This window comes from Pleurodeles waltl, chromosome 3_1 (assembly GCF_031143425.1).
Source record: "Pleurodeles waltl isolate 20211129_DDA chromosome 3_1, aPleWal1.hap1.20221129, whole genome shotgun sequence".
Classification (NCBI taxonomy): Eukaryota; Metazoa; Chordata; class Amphibia; order Caudata; family Salamandridae; genus Pleurodeles; species Pleurodeles waltl.
The window spans coordinates 1916150605-1916168952 of NC_090440.1; the positions used below are offsets into that span (position 1 = coordinate 1916150605).

The 18348-nt window shown below is 45.6% G+C and overlaps 1 protein-coding gene across 2 annotated transcripts in view; it reads left to right on the plus strand.

Annotated features, from left to right (window-relative positions):
* SERPINF2 (serpin family F member 2) overlaps window positions 1–18348 on the plus strand; it is a 143832-nt gene that overhangs the window by 19979 nt on the left and 105505 nt on the right. Inside the window, exons 2-3 of one of the 2 annotated variants that reach the window (XM_069226128.1) lie at window positions 5304–5370; window positions 11780–11842. In XM_069226128.1, coding sequence (XP_069082229.1) covers window positions 5308–5370; window positions 11780–11842 — 126 coding nt within the window. In that variant the 5' untranslated portion in view covers window positions 5304–5307. The remainder of the gene's footprint in view (window positions 1–5303; window positions 5371–11779; window positions 11843–18348) is intronic. The other variant, XM_069226130.1, reaches the window with a different exon arrangement.

Consider the following 18348-nt stretch of genomic DNA (forward strand, 5'->3'; position numbering starts at 1 on the left):
GCCCTGGAGCATGGGGGTCGCCCGCACAGCAGGGGTGCGGGGCCTTCCTTACGCCTCTGCGTTATCAGTAATTTCATTCAGTGCCAACAAAAGTTAGTGCTTTTATTTCCAATTCCGTAGAGAACTGTATGCTCAATTGGAATTAGCTGGGGTTAACCCACACGCTGGCCTAGAAAGTGCCCTCTAAAGAGAGTTCACGTAAATCTGTGAAAGGCTGGATGGCACTTAACACAAGTGTGTGAGACCGACTGTAGGCCGGAACGGTGGCATCAAGGTGGGCGCTAAAGTGCAACTGAGCCTCTGCCCCACCCTTCCCCATATCCTGCAGTCCCTATCATACACACAGACACCACCACACTCACGCACACTCCTGTCTGCATGTCAAATAAACACACTGCTCAACTTGGGCGTTGAAGGTCCACAGACAATCCATGCTGCTTGCTTAAAGGAGCCACTGATCTGAATGGCCTGATAAGAGTTGGTGCAAGAAACTGGTGCTAAGGTAACAGTCAGAGAACTGCTGCACTGCCAGATTTCACGAAAGGTCATTTCATTGACGTGTTGGCTTGAGAGTAGCAGAGCACAAACGGCAAAATGTAATTTGGCCTCTGGCTTGCAACATCTGTGACATGAGCAGCGCCTGTGATGAGCTCCAACAGCCTTTATAGAGAGGTCTGTGGTCTTAACTAACACACAATGACTTCCAACCCCTCAAAAAGATCACAATGATAGCCATAAGGATAAGACTGAATTAAATGACATTATTTCAAAACCACACTAGCCACTGTGCAGAGAGCAATTTAATTTTCAAAATGTTTATTCGTATGTTCATGATTTTGGGTAAGCCACACCACACCTGGTAAGTTTGTGCTGGAAGATTAATAGGCGCCACCTCAAGAGGCTTTGAGAGGAAGGAGATACCTACACCGTGGCCATGGGCTGTGACCTTCTTAGAAAGTGTAATGGGTGGAGCTGGGCATGCCTTACCAGGCCAGCCAGCCTTTTTGAAGGGAGGCTTGTCTTTCACAATAACTTTCTGGCCCTTTGAGAGACATCAACCCGTAAGTGAAATGCACCATATTGCAGAGAGCTCTGTTCTTCTGTAGAGTTCCACACCCCTCAGAAAACACCCTACTTGTCTTCAGAATCAGCACCCTAATGAAGATGACCATGGCCTTTGGAAGATAGTTTTCCATTCCTAGAAGCGACAGCGCACTCGTGAAGAGAGCCTTAACCTTCTGAAAAGAGATTCAGCCTTCTGAAGAGAGCCTTGGCTTTCAAAAGCTAGCACTGTCTTAAGAGAGTCCTAGCCTTCCGAAAATAACTTGAGCCTTCTGAAGAGAGCCATGGCCTTCTTCGGAGACACCTAACCTTCTCAAAAGAATTTTAGTCTTCTGAAGACAATCACTGCCTTCTTAAGATAGCACTGGCCTTCTGAAGAGAGCCAATCCATTCAGACAAGTGATCTGCCTCTCTGAAGTGCACATTGTCCCTCTGGAGAAGCCTATCCTACTGAAGAGACTCAAGCCCTTCTGAGGAACGACGTGCCTCTCTAACAACAGCCCGGCAACAGTTCAGAGAGATGTTCAGAAACAAGGTAGCTTTCTGGAGAGAGCTATTTTACTTAAAGGATAACTCAATCCTTCTGCACAAGTCATTCATTTCCAAGGAAAGCAAAGACCTTCAGAGGAGATCCTGGCCCTTCTGAGAAGATCTTCTCTCATATTAACAAACTGAACGTCTTTCGAAGAGATTCCATGCTACCTGAGAGCTCCCGAATCAAAGAATGCACTTATGCATCCAAAAACATTTCTCAAGGTGCCGGTCTGCATCAGATGCATCAGAACTAGAAAATACCAGTTCTGAAGAGAGCCCCAATCTTCTTAAGATAACAGTGGCCTTTTTAAGAGTGGCTTAGTCTTTTGAGAAGAGCGTCTTCCTTCTGAACAGAGCCTACCCTACTCAAGACAACTGTACCCTACTTAAGGGAGTCCTGTTCTTTTGAATAGGTCCATACGTCTTTGAACTTCTCCTCGGTAATCAGTACCCTAATGAAGATAGCCATGCCTGTCTGAAGATGACTTTCCTTTTTAAGAGGAGACCCACACTAGTGAGGACAGCTTTCTGCTTCCTAAGAGAGCCATAGCTTTCTGAAGAGAGCCACTGTATTATTAAAATTGCATTAACCTTCTGAGGAGAGCCAATCCATTTTGAGGTGCGACCTACTTCTCTGAAGCGCACCTTGTCCCTCTGGATGTCTACCCTTGTGAAGAGACTCCGGCCCTTTCGAGGAGCAATTTGCCCCTCTAAAGAGAGCCTGTCAGTCGTTGAGAGAGACTTCAGAATCAAAGGGCCTTTCTGGACAGAGCTCTTTTCCTTTGAGGATCACCCCATCCTTTTGTGCAAGTCCTGCCTTTCTGAGTAAAGTGGAGGGCATCATCAGAGGACATTCGGGGTCTTCTGTGGAGATTTTCATTCCTATGAGGAAACTACTCTTCTGATGAGGAGATCCCTCCTCACCTGAGAGCCGAACATTTCAGAAGAAAATGAGTGAATGAGAACAATTAAAGATTGCACTTATACAGCCTTGCACTTATTTTTAAGTTGCTGGTCTGCATCATTTGCCTCAGTATTGGGTGTTGAGGATCATGATATGAGGTGGAGTGTATTGGGAAGAGGTTTCCAAAGGATAAGTGCCAACAAGCCCACATGAGTTCCACCCAATATAGTCTGTTGAAAAGGGGTCAGAGTAAGCAAGCTATGGCTGCCCCACTGGAGAAACCAGGATGGATGATGAAAAATTATTCCTTACAACAAATATTTGTGAGTACAGCCGAAAGTGTTCTTATGAAATAGGAAGATGACCTTTAACCCAATTTTGCCATCACTAGGAAACCAATATAAGTCTTCCTTGCTACTGTAACTTCTCCATTAATTTAGTTATTGATCAAAATAAACTCCAGCATTTTGGGCTTCCTGAAACTTGTAGATCCAAATTTTCTCTGAATGGTGTTCTTAAAATACTTGATTGGGAGTTTACTGTGGCTTTGACCAAGAGAGTATGGTGGTTTGGAGTAACAGAGTCTATGATCTTTCTTGGGCAACCCAAGTGAAACCTAAGGTTCTTGAAGACATTGTTGATTAAGGCTTTCCTCCATCTGTAATAATGAACACAGGTTTTTAGCCACAAACGTAACCACAGGAGCATTACCAAACAATGACAGAGAACGGAAGGAAGGTAACACTTTATCCAAACTCAGGTTCCAAACAAAATTACCTCACTCTTGTGCCTTAATACTACAGGCAACTGTGAAAAGAAACAAACTTTAATACACTCCATGCCAACTAAAGAAGCTCAAACTGTAATCATATGTTGAATGGGCAATCTGAGGACAGATCTGATAGCTCTGATGTGGTAGGCAACCTCGTTCAAGGTTTAGGGGGCAGTGTAGCAGAAAGAGTGCTCCCCCGGCTTGGCTCTCCATATGTGGGGTACATGGATGAGGTGAAGTCTAGCCGAGCAGCGCTGGCTGGAAGGGTGTGAAAAAGGATGGGGTTGTTGAGGTAGGCTGTACCTTGATTGCTTAGAGATTAGTGTCTGGGAGGAGTAGGAAAAGAGATCACTAGTTATTAGAAGCCAGAGGACGTCTTTGAGGTGTTTGGATATTTGAGTGCATGAAGTAGGCTGACTGTGACTTTGGCAGCTGAGTTCTGTACCATTTGGGGTCTTTATGGTGAGTTGGGCTATAATGCCTATGTAGAGGGTGTTGCTGTAGTTGACCATGCTGGTAACGAATAGATCCGCAGTTATCCAGAGGTAACCACCTGAAGATTTTCCTGAGCAATTTTAGGGTGTGGAAACAGGTAGATGCAACCAAGTTGACCTTGTTGGACATGGAGATTCGGCTCTCATTCACAGTGTCCGAATTCCTGGCAGAATTGCAGGGGATGAGTGTGGGTATCCAAGGTCGGTTTTTTGTCACTGTCAAGTTTGAGACAGATCCTGCTCATACAGTCTGTTACCAAGGGCATGTTTTCTCAATGGAAAGCCATAATGTGTATGTGAGTGTTCTAATAACCCAGACAAATGATCTATAGGTAGATTTCCTTAAAAGGAGTTGTGTTTGAGACTTCTAGCATAAGGAGTTAAAGGCAAATCACCATCCCACTCAAACAAGATCCCTTCATAGAAAGCCCAAAAATGATCCTCCCTTTCTGGTTAGTCGCCCATCTCTTTTTTTGAAACAAGCTTCTTTATTGAGTTCAGCTGAACTTCTGCACAGCAACCCTAAGACCACATACATTCTTGAATCCATGATTTGCTATTTCCTGGGCTAGATGCTCACTGTGATAATGCAAATGGCGGGTTGTAGGACGTGTTTAGAGGAAAAAGGTAGAGGAAATAGGATCAGTGTTGTTGTATTCCGAACCCCTGAATGGGACAAAATGTGGGTTTGGTCTTTCTGATGAGCTTTCATTGTGTTAGACTCCTGAGGATCCTGAGGAGGAGAGACTCCGCTTATTCAAGATTGGGGGCAGACAATGACATATATTTATTAAAATGCAGGTGTAGCAAGACTGATGTAATGCACCTTTTGCCTGAAGATGATTTCACAAGAGTGAACCCCCTTTGCACTTCCACAGCCTCCTGTTTGCTTCTGAAAGGCTGGGGTGAGGGCAAGGAGTGGAAATGACAGAAAGTAAACAGGGCTCATAGAGTCCTGTTTGCTTTCTGTTCCCACTGCTGCTTTTATGACCCTTGAGCAGCAGGATAGCAAGGGCAGTACCAAAGGAAGCAAAGAATAGGGCTCGGGTAGCAGCTGCTACCTCTAGTGATCCCATATTGACGTCCATGTGGGTAGAGGGAGACTGCAGGCCTCTTCTTTTTTTGTTTTAGAGCGAGGGGCCAGGTTCCTACTGATTATCCTAGTGTTGTGGGATAACGGATTCTCTCTTTCTCATAAAAGAGAAAGGTCCTCTGGTCTTCCAGTTCCAATCATCATCTCTCTGTGAGGGTCGAACTGTTCTATCAATACTCTTGCTCCCACTTTGAGCCTCTTCTCTCGGATATGTCCCGAAAAGAAACCTTTAGCACTGGTGATCGAAGGGCTAACACTCCATACTATATGGAGTCCTTAAACGTTTCAAAGTTTGCTTTTCAGGACAGTTACCCATAACAAAATATAAGCAGAATCTAGTATCCTTTTCAAAACGTGTTCCTTCTTCAACCTTGTGGTACTTTGTAAAATCAGTCTGTGGGCCTGGGGGAGCCAAGGACTAAACCACACTGTCTTCTATTTCAGAACAATGGAGAAGACCTTCCTTGTCCTGCTGCTGTTCTTTGTGTCAACTCTGTACAGCCCACCAGGGGTAAGTCTGGGCATGGATGGGAACTGTGGTTACGGATACAGACCTTCAACCAGAGGGAGCGGAAAAGGAAGGCTAGGTACATCCACTGTAGTCTGTCCTCCAGCCAGCTATCTCACCCAGATGAGGCAGAAGAGAACATTGTGACTTGCAGCTGTGTGGATGGATGCATGACGATAGTGTCTAGATGCACATGAAGCAATTGTATATCTACTCTGTGGGATACAGATGAAGGGCTGAGTGTACACCCACAGCTATGTGACATCCTACTAGGAGGGAGTATAGGTGATTGATTTGGTACACATATTATAGTCTGACTTCCAGCCCCTGCAGTCAAAGGTTGGGGGCTAGGTACGTATACCCCCAGGCATTCTAACCTCTAACGAGTGCATGCCTGGAAAGGGCAAATACACATAGTCCGACCTCCAGCTGAAGGTGAGTCGGTGCACAGAAAGGAAGGTGGGTACACAAATAGCAGCTTGACCTCCACTGGGGAATGGGGCATTGCTGGATGCAAAGATGGGCAGGTGAAGAAATAGGTACACTGATAGCAGTCTGATTGCAGCATGGTACAGAGCAAGATTTAAGTGCACACACAACATTCTAGTTTCCAGGGGCTGGTGGCACACACTCGAGACAGATACACACACTGTAGTTTGGCGCCCCCAGCCCGCGGGGACTTAAATGGATGACCACGACCTCAGGGAAACAAACACACCCACCTGCCAGTGGATTCTAGACAGAGAGATGCCAGAACGACACCAAGCCGGGGGAGAGGGATGAGTGTATGTAGTTAGGAAGGTAAGGTTTTAGTAAAACATATTTTGCTTTGTTAACATTGCACATCCTGTCTGTATACGAGATTTATGAAACTGCTGTCCCTAACACGGTACTTTTAACTGACACATATTACAATTGCAATGTTCACTTATTGTTTACTTTCCATGAAGAGGAAGCTTATTAAACAATGGTTAATTTTAACACGTAGAAGAGTGGTTTAGGACTATCAATATTTAAATGGACTATCATATTTAGAGATTTATTAGCTAACTGGAAAGCAAAAGCAATTCAGACTAACACCAGACCTCTCACTAGATGAAAATCTAAATTGCACCACAACAATTTCATGTCTTCGAAATGACACCACTACCCACTGAACTGCGGATTTTCAAATCACTCCTGGTTATTCCATTTAGCATAGCCATACATGTAACACTTGTATAATTATTTAGTACCCAAAATGCTGTGGTTAAAACCCCTATTGGCGAAGCTATTTATGTGGCCTCAACCAGTGGCATAAGGCAAAATGATGAGGCCACCTGCAGAATGTGATGGGAGATCCCCTGAGTCTCCCATGTCTCACAGATATTCATTGACTTTAGGCTGAATACCCCCCCCTTGAATTGCTGGAGGCCCCCTAGGGGGTTCTTCTCCTCACCCCATGCCCCAGGGGCTGCGTTATGCCCTTGCTCTCAAATTGACCTTGAATCAAGGCACATACACATTAGAGCCTGTGTAGTATGGGCCTGGTGCAGTCAGATAGCTTGAACTTGAAGATTAATCTAGTACAGTGCTTCCAAAGGTTTTAGAACCAGGACACAATTTTTAGAATGACATTTTTTGGAGATGCGGGTAGTTTTAAAGGACATAAGGCGGGTGACTTTTTAATGTAACTAAAGCATTGTGGTAGCACACTTTGAGCACATTTTCCATTGAAATGGCCACTACATTTCCACACACACAGGTTTACTCATAAAACTATACTGTACACACAAATGACAAGTGAAAATCAGGTTTCAGTGAATATTTATTATTTGTGCATCGTCAAGTAAACTGTCTTAATTTGTTTTGATGCTATTAACATCTTTGTTTCCATCAAACTTCAGAATTACAAAAAAGTGCATCCATTTTGCTTTCCTAACCTTTCCTTTCACAATCTCTGAAGCCCCAGTAATATTGTCACATAACCACACAATTCACTTTATTTTTGTCAGAAGACAAAGCATGACATTTGACCTCTGCCTTTGAAGCGCAAAAAATATGACAAGATAAATATATAATTTAAGGCAGCTTTCTTAATTGTTTGGACATTAACGAACCACCAAAAATCAGCTCATGAACTACTTACAGTCTGGGAAACACTGATCTAGCAGGTTTATTTTGCATATGTTGCGCCTTGTAAATGAGAGTATCTCTGATGATATATGAGGCATTTAAATAGTAAATGAAAGTGGCTCTGATGATATACGAGGCATTTAAATAGTATATTCTGCACAGAACATCGGCTGTAATTAGGGAGGGTTGAAGATGAGTAGCAAAGATAGTGGTAACAATCTGGTAGAATTATTTTTGACAAAATTGTTGCTTTGGTAAACTAACAGGAGATTACTATCAACAAAGACTCTCCGTTTATGGGTGGAGTAGGCCAAGCATGACGGTGGACCAGGTGTTAGCTCTGTAAGCCATGGGGTTGTCTGTCTTTCATCAATGGACAAAAGCCTTTGTCTCTTCTTCTACCCGTCCTTGAAAGACTTGATGCGATTGGTGTAGGAGAGTGCCCCTTGTGGCATGGTTACCTCCCACACCTTTTGCCTGATATTGATGCTGACTTGACTGAGAGTGTGCTTGGATCCTGCTAACTAGGTCCCACCATTAGTATTCTTTTCCTAAAACTGCACCATTGGTTCCACAATTGGCACACCCCTGGAACACAGCTAAGTCTCTTGTAAAGGGTACCAATGGTACCAAGGGCTGTGGGACAAGAGGGTCCCTAAGAACTGCAGCATGTACTATGCCTCCCTAAGGGACCCCTCACGAAACACATATAAACACATATTGCAGCTTGTGTGTGCTGGTGGGGAGAAAAAGGCAACGTCGACATGGCATCTCTGTCTGGGTGCTATGCTACCAACCACTGCCTGTGGCATAGGTAAGTCACCCCTCTAGCAGGCCTTACAGCCCTAAGGCAGGGTGCACTATACCACAGGTGATGGCATAGCTGCATGAGCAATACACCCCTACAGTGTCTAAATCCATTCTTAGACATTGCAAGTGCGGTGTGGCCATATTAAGTACATGGGCTGGGAGTTTGTCATTACAAACTCCACAGCTCCATGATGGCTTCACTGAAGATTGGGAAGTATGGTATTAAACTTCTCAGCACAATAAACCCACACTGATGCCAGTGTTTGATTTATTGTAAATAGCACACAGTATGCATCTTAGAGATGCCCTCTATATTTTCCCCAACCCTCTAGTGTAGGGCTGACCAGTCTGTGCCAGCCTGCCTCTAACAGACAAGTTTCTGACCACATTGGGTGAGCGCCTTTGTGCTCTCTGGGGTCAGGAACAAAGCCTGGTCAGTGTGGAGGTGCTTCACACCTCCCACCTGCAGGAACTACAACACTTGGAGGTGAGCCTCAAAGGCTCAGGCCTCCTGTTACACAGTGCCCCAGAGCACTCCAGCTAGTGGAAAGCCCCCCCCCCCACAACCCCACTGGCTCAAGCCCCACTTTTGGCAGCATGTCCGGCAGGAAAATTATGAAAAACAAGGAGGAGTGACCACTTGAGCTAGAACCACCCCTAAGATGTCCAGAGCTGAAGTGAGCCCCTCCTTACAGAATTCCCCATATTGCTTTGGAGGAGAGGAACCAAAAGGGATAGGAATGTGTCCCCCTCCCCATAGGGAGTGGGCAAGGTGTAGCCACCTTCAGGGACAATAGCCATTAGCTACTGCTTTCTGACCCATGTAACATCCCTAAATCTAGTATTTAGGGGCACCCCTGAACCTTGCTCTTCAGATTGTGGGTGACCTCAAGAAGAAGAAAGTAGAAGGCCTGAAGAGCCAACCCCAGCAGTGAAGACTCCAGATGACAACTGACTTGGCCCCAGCCCTACCAGCCTGTCTGCAGCTACAAAGACTTCTGCTACAAAAAAAGCAATGCATCCTGCAGAACCAGCGACCTATACAACCCCCAGAGGACTGCCTGTCCACCACAGGACCACGAATTCCCAAGGACAGTGGCCCTGTCCACCCAAGAAACTTCCCACAAGGACCCCAGAACTGCCCCGGACCCACAAGCCCTGTCAACTCTGCACCTAGCACCCACGGCCCATGTCCAGGTGGCCCACTGGTCCAGAGAATGTCCCCAGGTGATACCGACCTCGAGTCCACCCTGGGTTGACCCCTCCTAGCCAACACGACAACGCCTGCAGCCTAAATCCAGAGGACCAGCTTGACCGGACCCAATATAGATTCAAAACCACCAAAAGTACCCCTGCACCCGCAGCCCCCTGGTATTGGGGAATCCGACCGACAGACCATCAACATCCAGTGGGCACCTCTCCTCCTTGTCCAACCTTTGGTTTTCTGCAACTGACCCCCTGGACCCAGCCTGCAGCATCTTTGTGTCCCCCGGGGCTCCCCCTTTGAAAAGCATTGGGTGCCCATGCTGTGTTTGCACCCTGAACCTGGCTGCCCCCGTGCTGCTGAGGGTGTGTGTTTGGTGCTGACCTGTGGCGCTCCCAGTGCTGACCTAAACCCCCAAGTCTGTGCCCTGAAGTTGCCGGTACTTACCTGCAAGCAGATCTTCTCTGGATGCCCCCATGCCTCATAGGATTCCATTGACAACCCAACACTAACTTTGACGTCTGCACCTGGCAGGCCCTGTGTTCCTGGTGGTGCACTTTTGGGGTCAACTTGAACTTCGACTTATGGACATCTTAACCTCTGAAGACTGGGATTGTAAGTCGAGTACTTACCTCTAAACTGTGCTAACACTTTTCCTCCCCACGACTGCATTGGTTCCCATGAGAAATTGCACTGTCAACTTTTGAAATTGTTAAGTGTTACTTACTTGTAAACTGTTTTACCTGCAAAACCTAAACAAAGTACATTTGATACATATGCTTGATGCCAACGTACAACTGTACCTACCTGCAACAAAGATCTTTTGGTTCTAGTAATAAATTAACAAAATATATTTTTGCTATAGAAAATTATTGTCCTGGAGTTAGTCCTTGAGTGTGTGCCTCATTTCTTGACTGTGTGTGTACAACAAATGCTTTGGACTACCCTCTGATAAGCCTAACTGCTTGGCCACACTACCACAAAAGAGAGCATTAGTATTATCTACTTTAGCCTCTGTAAAGCCTCTGGGGATCCACTGGACTCTGTGCACACTATACCTTACTTTGGTATAGTATATATAGAGCTAGCTTCCAACAATTGGGACTACCTTGGTTGGCGTCAGGGTCACATTAAGTGTTAAGGGTAGAAGTATGAGGGGTGTAAGCATGGGTTGTGGTTTCAGGATATATGCATGGGCAGACGTTCAGCGGTATACATGGGAGCGGAGGTACCAGGTTATAATCGGGGCTGACATACTAGGATATAGATGCTATGGTATAGTTAGAAATAGAGGCAGGGTTCTTGGATACTAGGGAACAGCGGGAGCGACTAGGTTAGAGACAGGGTAATGTTACTAGGTTACAGTTAGAGTTATGGTGGTTTGAAGCTACAGTTCCACCCTACCCCTATAGCTCAGTTACTGATTGGTACTAGTAAAACATGTGGGTACTGTTAATGACGCAGCCTTGTGTCTGCCTGGACTCTGTAAAGACTGGGCAACAACTACCTAATTACCAGTAGCCCAGTAATCTAAATGTGAATGGTAACCGATACCGCTGGCACCCTAAATTCACAGTTTGTTTATATGGGTGAGATTCGTATTGTTTGTGTAGTGGGATTTGAAGCAGAAGGACTGTTTGGTTTCATAGCACTTTTTATTGTTTTTCAAACAACAACTGTGCTAGTCATACACAATAGAAGATACATTACAGCAAATTCTGTAATGCTCCAAAAGGAAATGAGACAAGAATTAGTATACATTTCCATCCACCAACTACCCCAGCAGGGGGATATCAGGATAACTTCTGGAAGGCTTTCCTGCCATGTATAACCCAAAACAGTGCGGCTGGGGCGTCAGCCCACTAAGTACCAGGTAAAGGAAGTTCATCCACGTGGATAATAGCAGAAGCACTGCTGGTTCACCCCCTTCCAAACAGAGTCAAGGCAGAGTTTATTACACTGTGGGTAACAGCATTATAGTTGGTGCCTGGGCGCCCTTTGTGAATGGGACCACTGGTAAAACACACAGGGCCAGACTTTTAGTAAGTGTGCATCGTACAATCAGTCTGAGCAAGGTCTTTGCAATCGTCTTTGCGAGGTCATACATTGACAGGTATGTGTTGTAGGGTGTGCGCATATAAACATCCTGTGTGTACGGGTATGCAAGCAGTAGTAATAGCCGATGCATAGGGGTTAATTACAGGTATGCTTGCTCAAGGCCACGCGCAGCTGTCTGTTTGCATTAGAGTCACGCCTCCTCTTACAGCACACTTTTCCTTGCAGGCTTTGGGGCTGGAGGTTGATGACATCGCCGCTACTGGCAAGGCAGAGGAGAACGCCACAGAGGTGAGCCGTCCTTTTTAGGGTCGAGCCTGCTTTGCATGCGCTAGCGCATGCGTATAGCAGGGAGACTCTTTAGTATTTAGAAAAGGGCTCCGAGCCCTGTCAACTTCACGTCAGTGCTTTTTATTGGCTCGTGGGATTCCCTAATTAAATCGGCTTGTTTTCATTAGTCGAGGCACGCATATGGCATGCCTTTTTCGGTGGCAAGCCCTCCTCGAGCGCAGCGACCAAGTACAGAAAACATGCGAGGCTCGCTGTTTTCCATCGGGCTCGTGGACTTTTTTTAAACTAATTTACGAGCCCGATCTCGCTTGGCAGAAGTCGAGCGCTTTACCTACTTGATTTCACTTTTTCGGGTTACTTGCATCAATGCACTTTTGCCCGATAGGTGAAAAGTCGGGTTAGGAGTTTACAACGCGATCGGCTCTAACACGAGCAAACGCGAGACCCGATGCATTATAAATGCTTGTTGCCGCTGCACATGGGTCCCTTTGGTGAAGGATGAGGTCTTGTGTGAGGGCGGGAGGGCGAACACAGGGTGGACTGGGCACACTAGGAAGATTGGGATCTGGCTATGCTTTGGCATCATAGCGTTGGTTGATTTGTATTGCAGCATGTATATACTGTACGGCCTACTACCCCTATGTGGGGCATTGAAGCACTTGTCTACATGGTCCCATCGAGGGGGGGAGAGTCCTCAAAGTGAGGCTGTGCAGATCCCCCCTGGATAAGCGGACTAGAGACACCTTAGCTGAGCTTCATCACTTGGGTATGAAGGAAGAGATAATGAAGCTTGCTCGGAGCAAGTGAGACATCACTTTCCAGCACCATTAATGTCAGCTGTGTATCACAGGTTCTCAGCAGACACTACAGAAACAACACACGGTTTGACCCAACACTGACAAACTTAGAACTGACAATATCAGAATCAACGAGGCCTTTCCCTGTGGATTATATTTTGGAAATGACAACAAAACCTATCTCTTCTCGGCTGCAGGTGAGCACATCGCCATTGCCTCTATGTGTACTGTTGACTAACAGTGGAATAAAACTAAGGCACACAACCATTGGGAAGCTAGGCAAAGAGATAGAAACAAGCACTGAATACGTCTCTGCGGAATATCACTCACAGGATGGCCCTGGAGACAACAAGTACTTTAATCACATAAGCTGTCCATGCATTCACGTGAGCACACAATTCGCACACCGCGGGGACAGTATGCCTGTTCGGTATTCTTGTTGAAACTCACAACTTCTGTAGGGTGTAAAAATGCTGTCTTTCTGACATGAGCCTTTCCTCCTCTCCTATTACTAATGTTCTATCAAGGCAGGGGGGAATTTCTGGCCTGGCTCGCCTACTCCAAGAAAGGTGCCATGGTGCCTAAGGGACGATTGGGGTGACTTGGGGGACGTGGTTGGGGGGCGAGGGAGGATGGGGGTTTGGGCAGGCTGTAGTGCTCGAAGTTGACACTTTCCCCTCTAAGCTTTTGCCATGCACAGGGTAGTATTCCCATCCTTGAACCATGTTTGTGACTTGGGGTCCCAGTTCCTTCCCCTGGGTTCGTAGTACATTTACATGTTTCCCTATGGGAATCACGGACCTATTATTGGTCGCCTGCACAGTTCTTTTTTATTAAGGTTTTCCGTTTCATGGTTGATTTGGCCCATCCGGCTGTTATTGTGTAACTTATAAAACACATAGACGACACCTTTGATAGTTCCCACTGTACACTGACTTGCAATGATCCAGAAATCCTGTGTTTCTGCTGTTCGTCTACGCATTATAGATGGTGGTAATGGTAAGGGCCTTAAAGCCCCAAACAAGAGAATATTCATATGAAATTCACTCCTGCAAACCCCTGTGACAACACTGGGTCTCCAGGAGACACATCTGACAAGATCTGATCCACAGTGAATGAAACACATGAAACCCCATGATGTTAAACTCCTCCAAAACAAAACATAATGGAGTAGCCACTTTCAGATAGATGACACATGCAAAGGTAAAGCTGGATGCTTCATCCTCAGTCGGAGGAAACGGGAGAACACCCTTCTAAATCCAGCCACAGTTCATGCTCCAACCACTGGGCAGGTTCCGTTTCTGACCAAATTCTTTACAAAATTAGCAGGCTTTGCCAAAGGGGAGGTTATAATCAAAGGAGAATTCAAAATGGCGTGGGATGGGACCATTTGAAGCACAGGTGAAGCCCTCATCGAGGAGACACCAGCACATTCGCTAAAAGACTCAAAGTACAAGTTAATTCCTTGGGTATGCACAAGGTATGGCAAGAGCAGCGTGAGGGATGGGGGGTCTAAAAGTTGGAATGTGACTACACCTTCTTTTCCCATGTTCTCTTACTGCACTCCAGAATAGATTACTTTTCGATGAGTAATGTCCCACCCCCAATGGTAGTCAAATCAGAAATTGGTCGATCATAAGTTATCATCATTCAAGAAAATGTGGACACATGAACATGATGCCTTATGCAATGGTGCCTACACTCATCTCTCTTGTGAGATCCCTTACTTGTCCAAGAAACAGGGAAGCATACAGACAAATACTTCTCAATTAACAATACTGCAGATGTATCCCCTGGCATCCTGTGAGGAGCACTTACAGCCATATTAAGAGGGAAACTCATATCCACTGTGGCACATTTAAAGAAATGCCGACACCAGAAAAGTCAAACATTGGAGTCAGAGATACACACTGTGGCATATTAAAAATTTTACGGAAATTAACAGTGCTTACAGGTAAACTTAAAGCCATGATGGTCAACAGTGCAGCGCTCACTCTACTCCGTTTGAAGAGCCACTCATAGGAGACCTATCAGAAAGTAGGCCCATATCTAGCCCACCTTCCTAGGGAAAAGGTGGTGAATTCCAATGTCAAAGAACTGTTCACATCTGGCAGCAGGTTCCTAAAGGCTGAGTCGGATAAATTAAAGGAATTCCAGACGTGTTACAAGGCATTGTGTGCGGTGAAGAAATATCCCATCACCTCCCAACTAAATTACACTACTGAAGAACATCGAACTAAAATCCTAACCATAATATATGTTAAACTATTGGAGGCCTCGATATCAGATGAGGAAGAAACAACTGCTTTTAAGCAGTTGACAATTGACAAAGCACCGGGGGTAGATGACTTCACCGCTGGAGCATTCTAGAAGGCCTTCCAACATAAACTCCTCCCTAGATGGACAACCTTATTTCATTCATTTGCTCCTGCAGGTTCCTTTTTCCTTCCATGATCAAAGCTATTATTTCCGTAAAGACCCTAGAAAATGTGCTTTGTATGGACCAACTGTATTTTTACACATGGACGCTAAACTCTACTCAGGTTTTGGCAAACAGCCTAAATGACCTTCTCCTCATGATTATCAACCCTGATCAATCAGGATTCATTAAAGGCCAACAGACCCATGATGATATTTGTAAATTGACACACTTAACTGATAAACTGGTGGAAAAACAAGCCCTGGTGCTATGCAGAACTTAAGATGTGGAGAAAGCCTTTGATTGAGTAGACATGTTATGTATGTCGATTTGTATAGTGCATTAATCATCCAAGAGGATATCCAGGCCCTTGCGTAGGTGTGTAGCTGTGTGGTCCCCAAGATGCTTATACAAACAGACAGGGCTTCCACTTTTTTTGGAACTCAGGAAGTGAGAGGAGGATATATTTAGGGGGATAGTTAGAAGTCTTGGGTGTGATGTAGGAGAATGAGCGACCTCCAGTTTTACTTTTGAGGATGAGCGGAATGTGTGTGAGCAAGGCAGAGCGTAGGTGTCTGGTGGGTTGGTGAACATGTATGCAGCTGCTCAGGTATTCTGGTCCTGTGTTGTGTAGGGCTTTGTGTGTGTGCATGAGAAGTTAGAATTGGTTGTGCTTGTGAATAGGGAGCCAGTGAATTTTCCTGAGATTGAGTATGATTCTTCCGGCGTTGTTCTGGATGGTCTGGAGTCTGTGTAGGAGTTGTTTGGCGACTCCGGCATACAGTGCTACCATAGTCCAACCTGCTGGTGATGAGTGCTTGCATGATGGTCAGTCTGGTGTTCTGAGGAAACCATTAGAAGGTAGTTCGCAGTATTCTTAGGATATGAAAGTAGAAGGTGCACACTGTGCTGACTTGATCCTTCATGTTAAGCTTGTCATCCAAGAAGATCCCTAGATTTCTTGCATGGGCTGTGGGTGTGGGTGTTGGTCCTAACTCCAACAGCCATCATGTGGAGACCCATGGGGAGGTCTTGTTGCCGAACACCATTACTTCTGTCTTGTCAGAGTTGAGCTTCATGCAGTTGGTTCACACCCAGTCTACTACCATGGTCATGCTGCTGTGAAGTTGGTTTTTGTGGCGATTGTCTTGTCTGTCAGGGAGAGGATGAGTTGGGTGTCATTGTCATAAGAGATGACTGTGATTTCTTATGATTGGATGATATTGGCGAGCGGCGTCATTTATATGTTGAAAAGAGTGGGGCAGAGGAAGATTCCTGTGGGACTCTGCATATCAGGTTCTTGGTCTCTGATGTGAAGGGTGGCAGCCTGACCTTTTGGATTCTTTCTGTGAGGAGGAACAGGTCCATTTGAAAGTGAATCCTTGTTTGCCAATCTTGTGGAGTCTTCTGATGAGGGTTTTATGGGAGACAGTGTTGAAGGCCGTGGCGAGGTCGAGCAGGATAAGGGCCGGCTTCTCACCTTGGTCCGGGATGATTCGAATCTCATCGGTGCCCACAATGAGTGCTGTTTCGGGGGTATGGTTGTTTCTGAATCCTGATTGAGTGTTGCCTAGAAGATAGTGAAGTTCGAGGTGAATTGTAAGTTGCTTGTTGATGTTCTTCTGAATCATTCTGGATGGATGGGAAAGCAAGGAGATAGGTCAGAAGTTGCTCAGTTGATATTGGTCAGCTGTGGGCTTCTTGAGGAGGGTGATGATTTCTGAAAGTTTCCATTTATCTGGGAAAATGGCGGATAGATTAAGGTGTTGATGCTGTGGGTCAGGGTGATTCTGATTGATGATGTTCACTGGTTATAGATGTGTATGGTCCACTGCGGCCCGAGTGGATGGTCTGCATGATTGCCGCTATGTCGTTTTTGGCCATTGTTGTCCATTCAAGTAAGTAGCCCTCTTGGTTGTTTTGTGAGTAGGTTATCAATGTGTTTTCTGGGGTTGGGTTGATGTGCAAAGGTGCTGTAGATGTTTGTGATTTTCTCTGGAGGAAGTTGGATACATTGTTGCATAGTTGTTGGGAGGCAGCAGTGTTGTTGACAGTGGCTGAGGGTGATGTGAAATCCTTAACAATCGAGATCTCTTTGCATTTGTTGGAACCTCCTTTGATGTGGTCCACTAGTTTTCTCAGTGTCTCCTATTTTCCTGCAGATGGCATCTGAATGCAACCTTGTAGGTAGTTCTGTCGGTGGTGTTGTGGCTGGCTCACCATTTCCTTTCTAGCTGTTTACAGTATTGTTTGGTGTGTCAGAGGTCTTCTGTATGCCAGCTGGCCTGTTTGTTTGATCTACTTTGCTTGCTGAGTTTGAGGGGTGTGAGGGAATCCATGCAGTTCTTGATCCAGTTGTTGAAGTTGTTGATGTCCTTGTTGAGATTGCCTGTGGGGCTAGGTTGATCGATGCTGAGGGCGTTGAGCCAGTCTGCTTCTGTCATTTTGCCCCAGATGTGAATTAAAATGTTGAATCTGGCAGGGGTGTTGCATTGAGGTGTGTTGATTTGGAAGTGGAAGATGGAGAGGTTGCTCCATGTGAGTGGTATGGCGGAGTTACATTTGATGCTGTCATTTGTGGTGAAGATGGGGTCCCATTTGTGTCCTGCAGGCTGTGTTGGAGACAAACTGCTGAGTCCGATATTGCTCAAGCTTTCAAGGAGTGCTGTGGAGCAGAGGTCGTTTTGGGCTACCAAGTAAAAGTTGAGGTCACCAAGGAGAATGTAGGCTTTAGAGACTAGGGCTCTATCAGGCTGGTCCTGGAGGTGGTGAGGGTGGATCCCTGATTTATATTGACGGTGATGGCTAACTATCATGCACCTAGAACATGTATATCTCTCAACGGCCTAATGTTGCAGGCATTCCCAATGACAAGAGGTACAGAACTGGATTCCCCCATATCATCCTTATTGTTTGCCCTTCGTATTGAGCCCCTGGCTTCCCAAATCAGACAGAAACAAATATTCAGGGGATACAATTTGAGGTTGTACTTAAGCTCGCTCTTTTGACCTGGTACTCATGCTTGGAAACTTAATGCTTAAAACCGCTACTACAAAGTAAGGCTTGGTAATGCCTGACTTAAATTGTATTAATACACAGCCCTACTCTGCATTATAGTAGAGACATCAATAGAGGAGGTTGGCACACAATGACCTCCCACTGAAAAAGCAGTTATCACTTAACCATTAAGGGCCTGATTTAGATCTCCGCAGAGGTGAATACTCTGTCACAAATGTGACGGATATACCGTCCGCTGTATTACGATCCCATTATATAATATAGGTATTTGT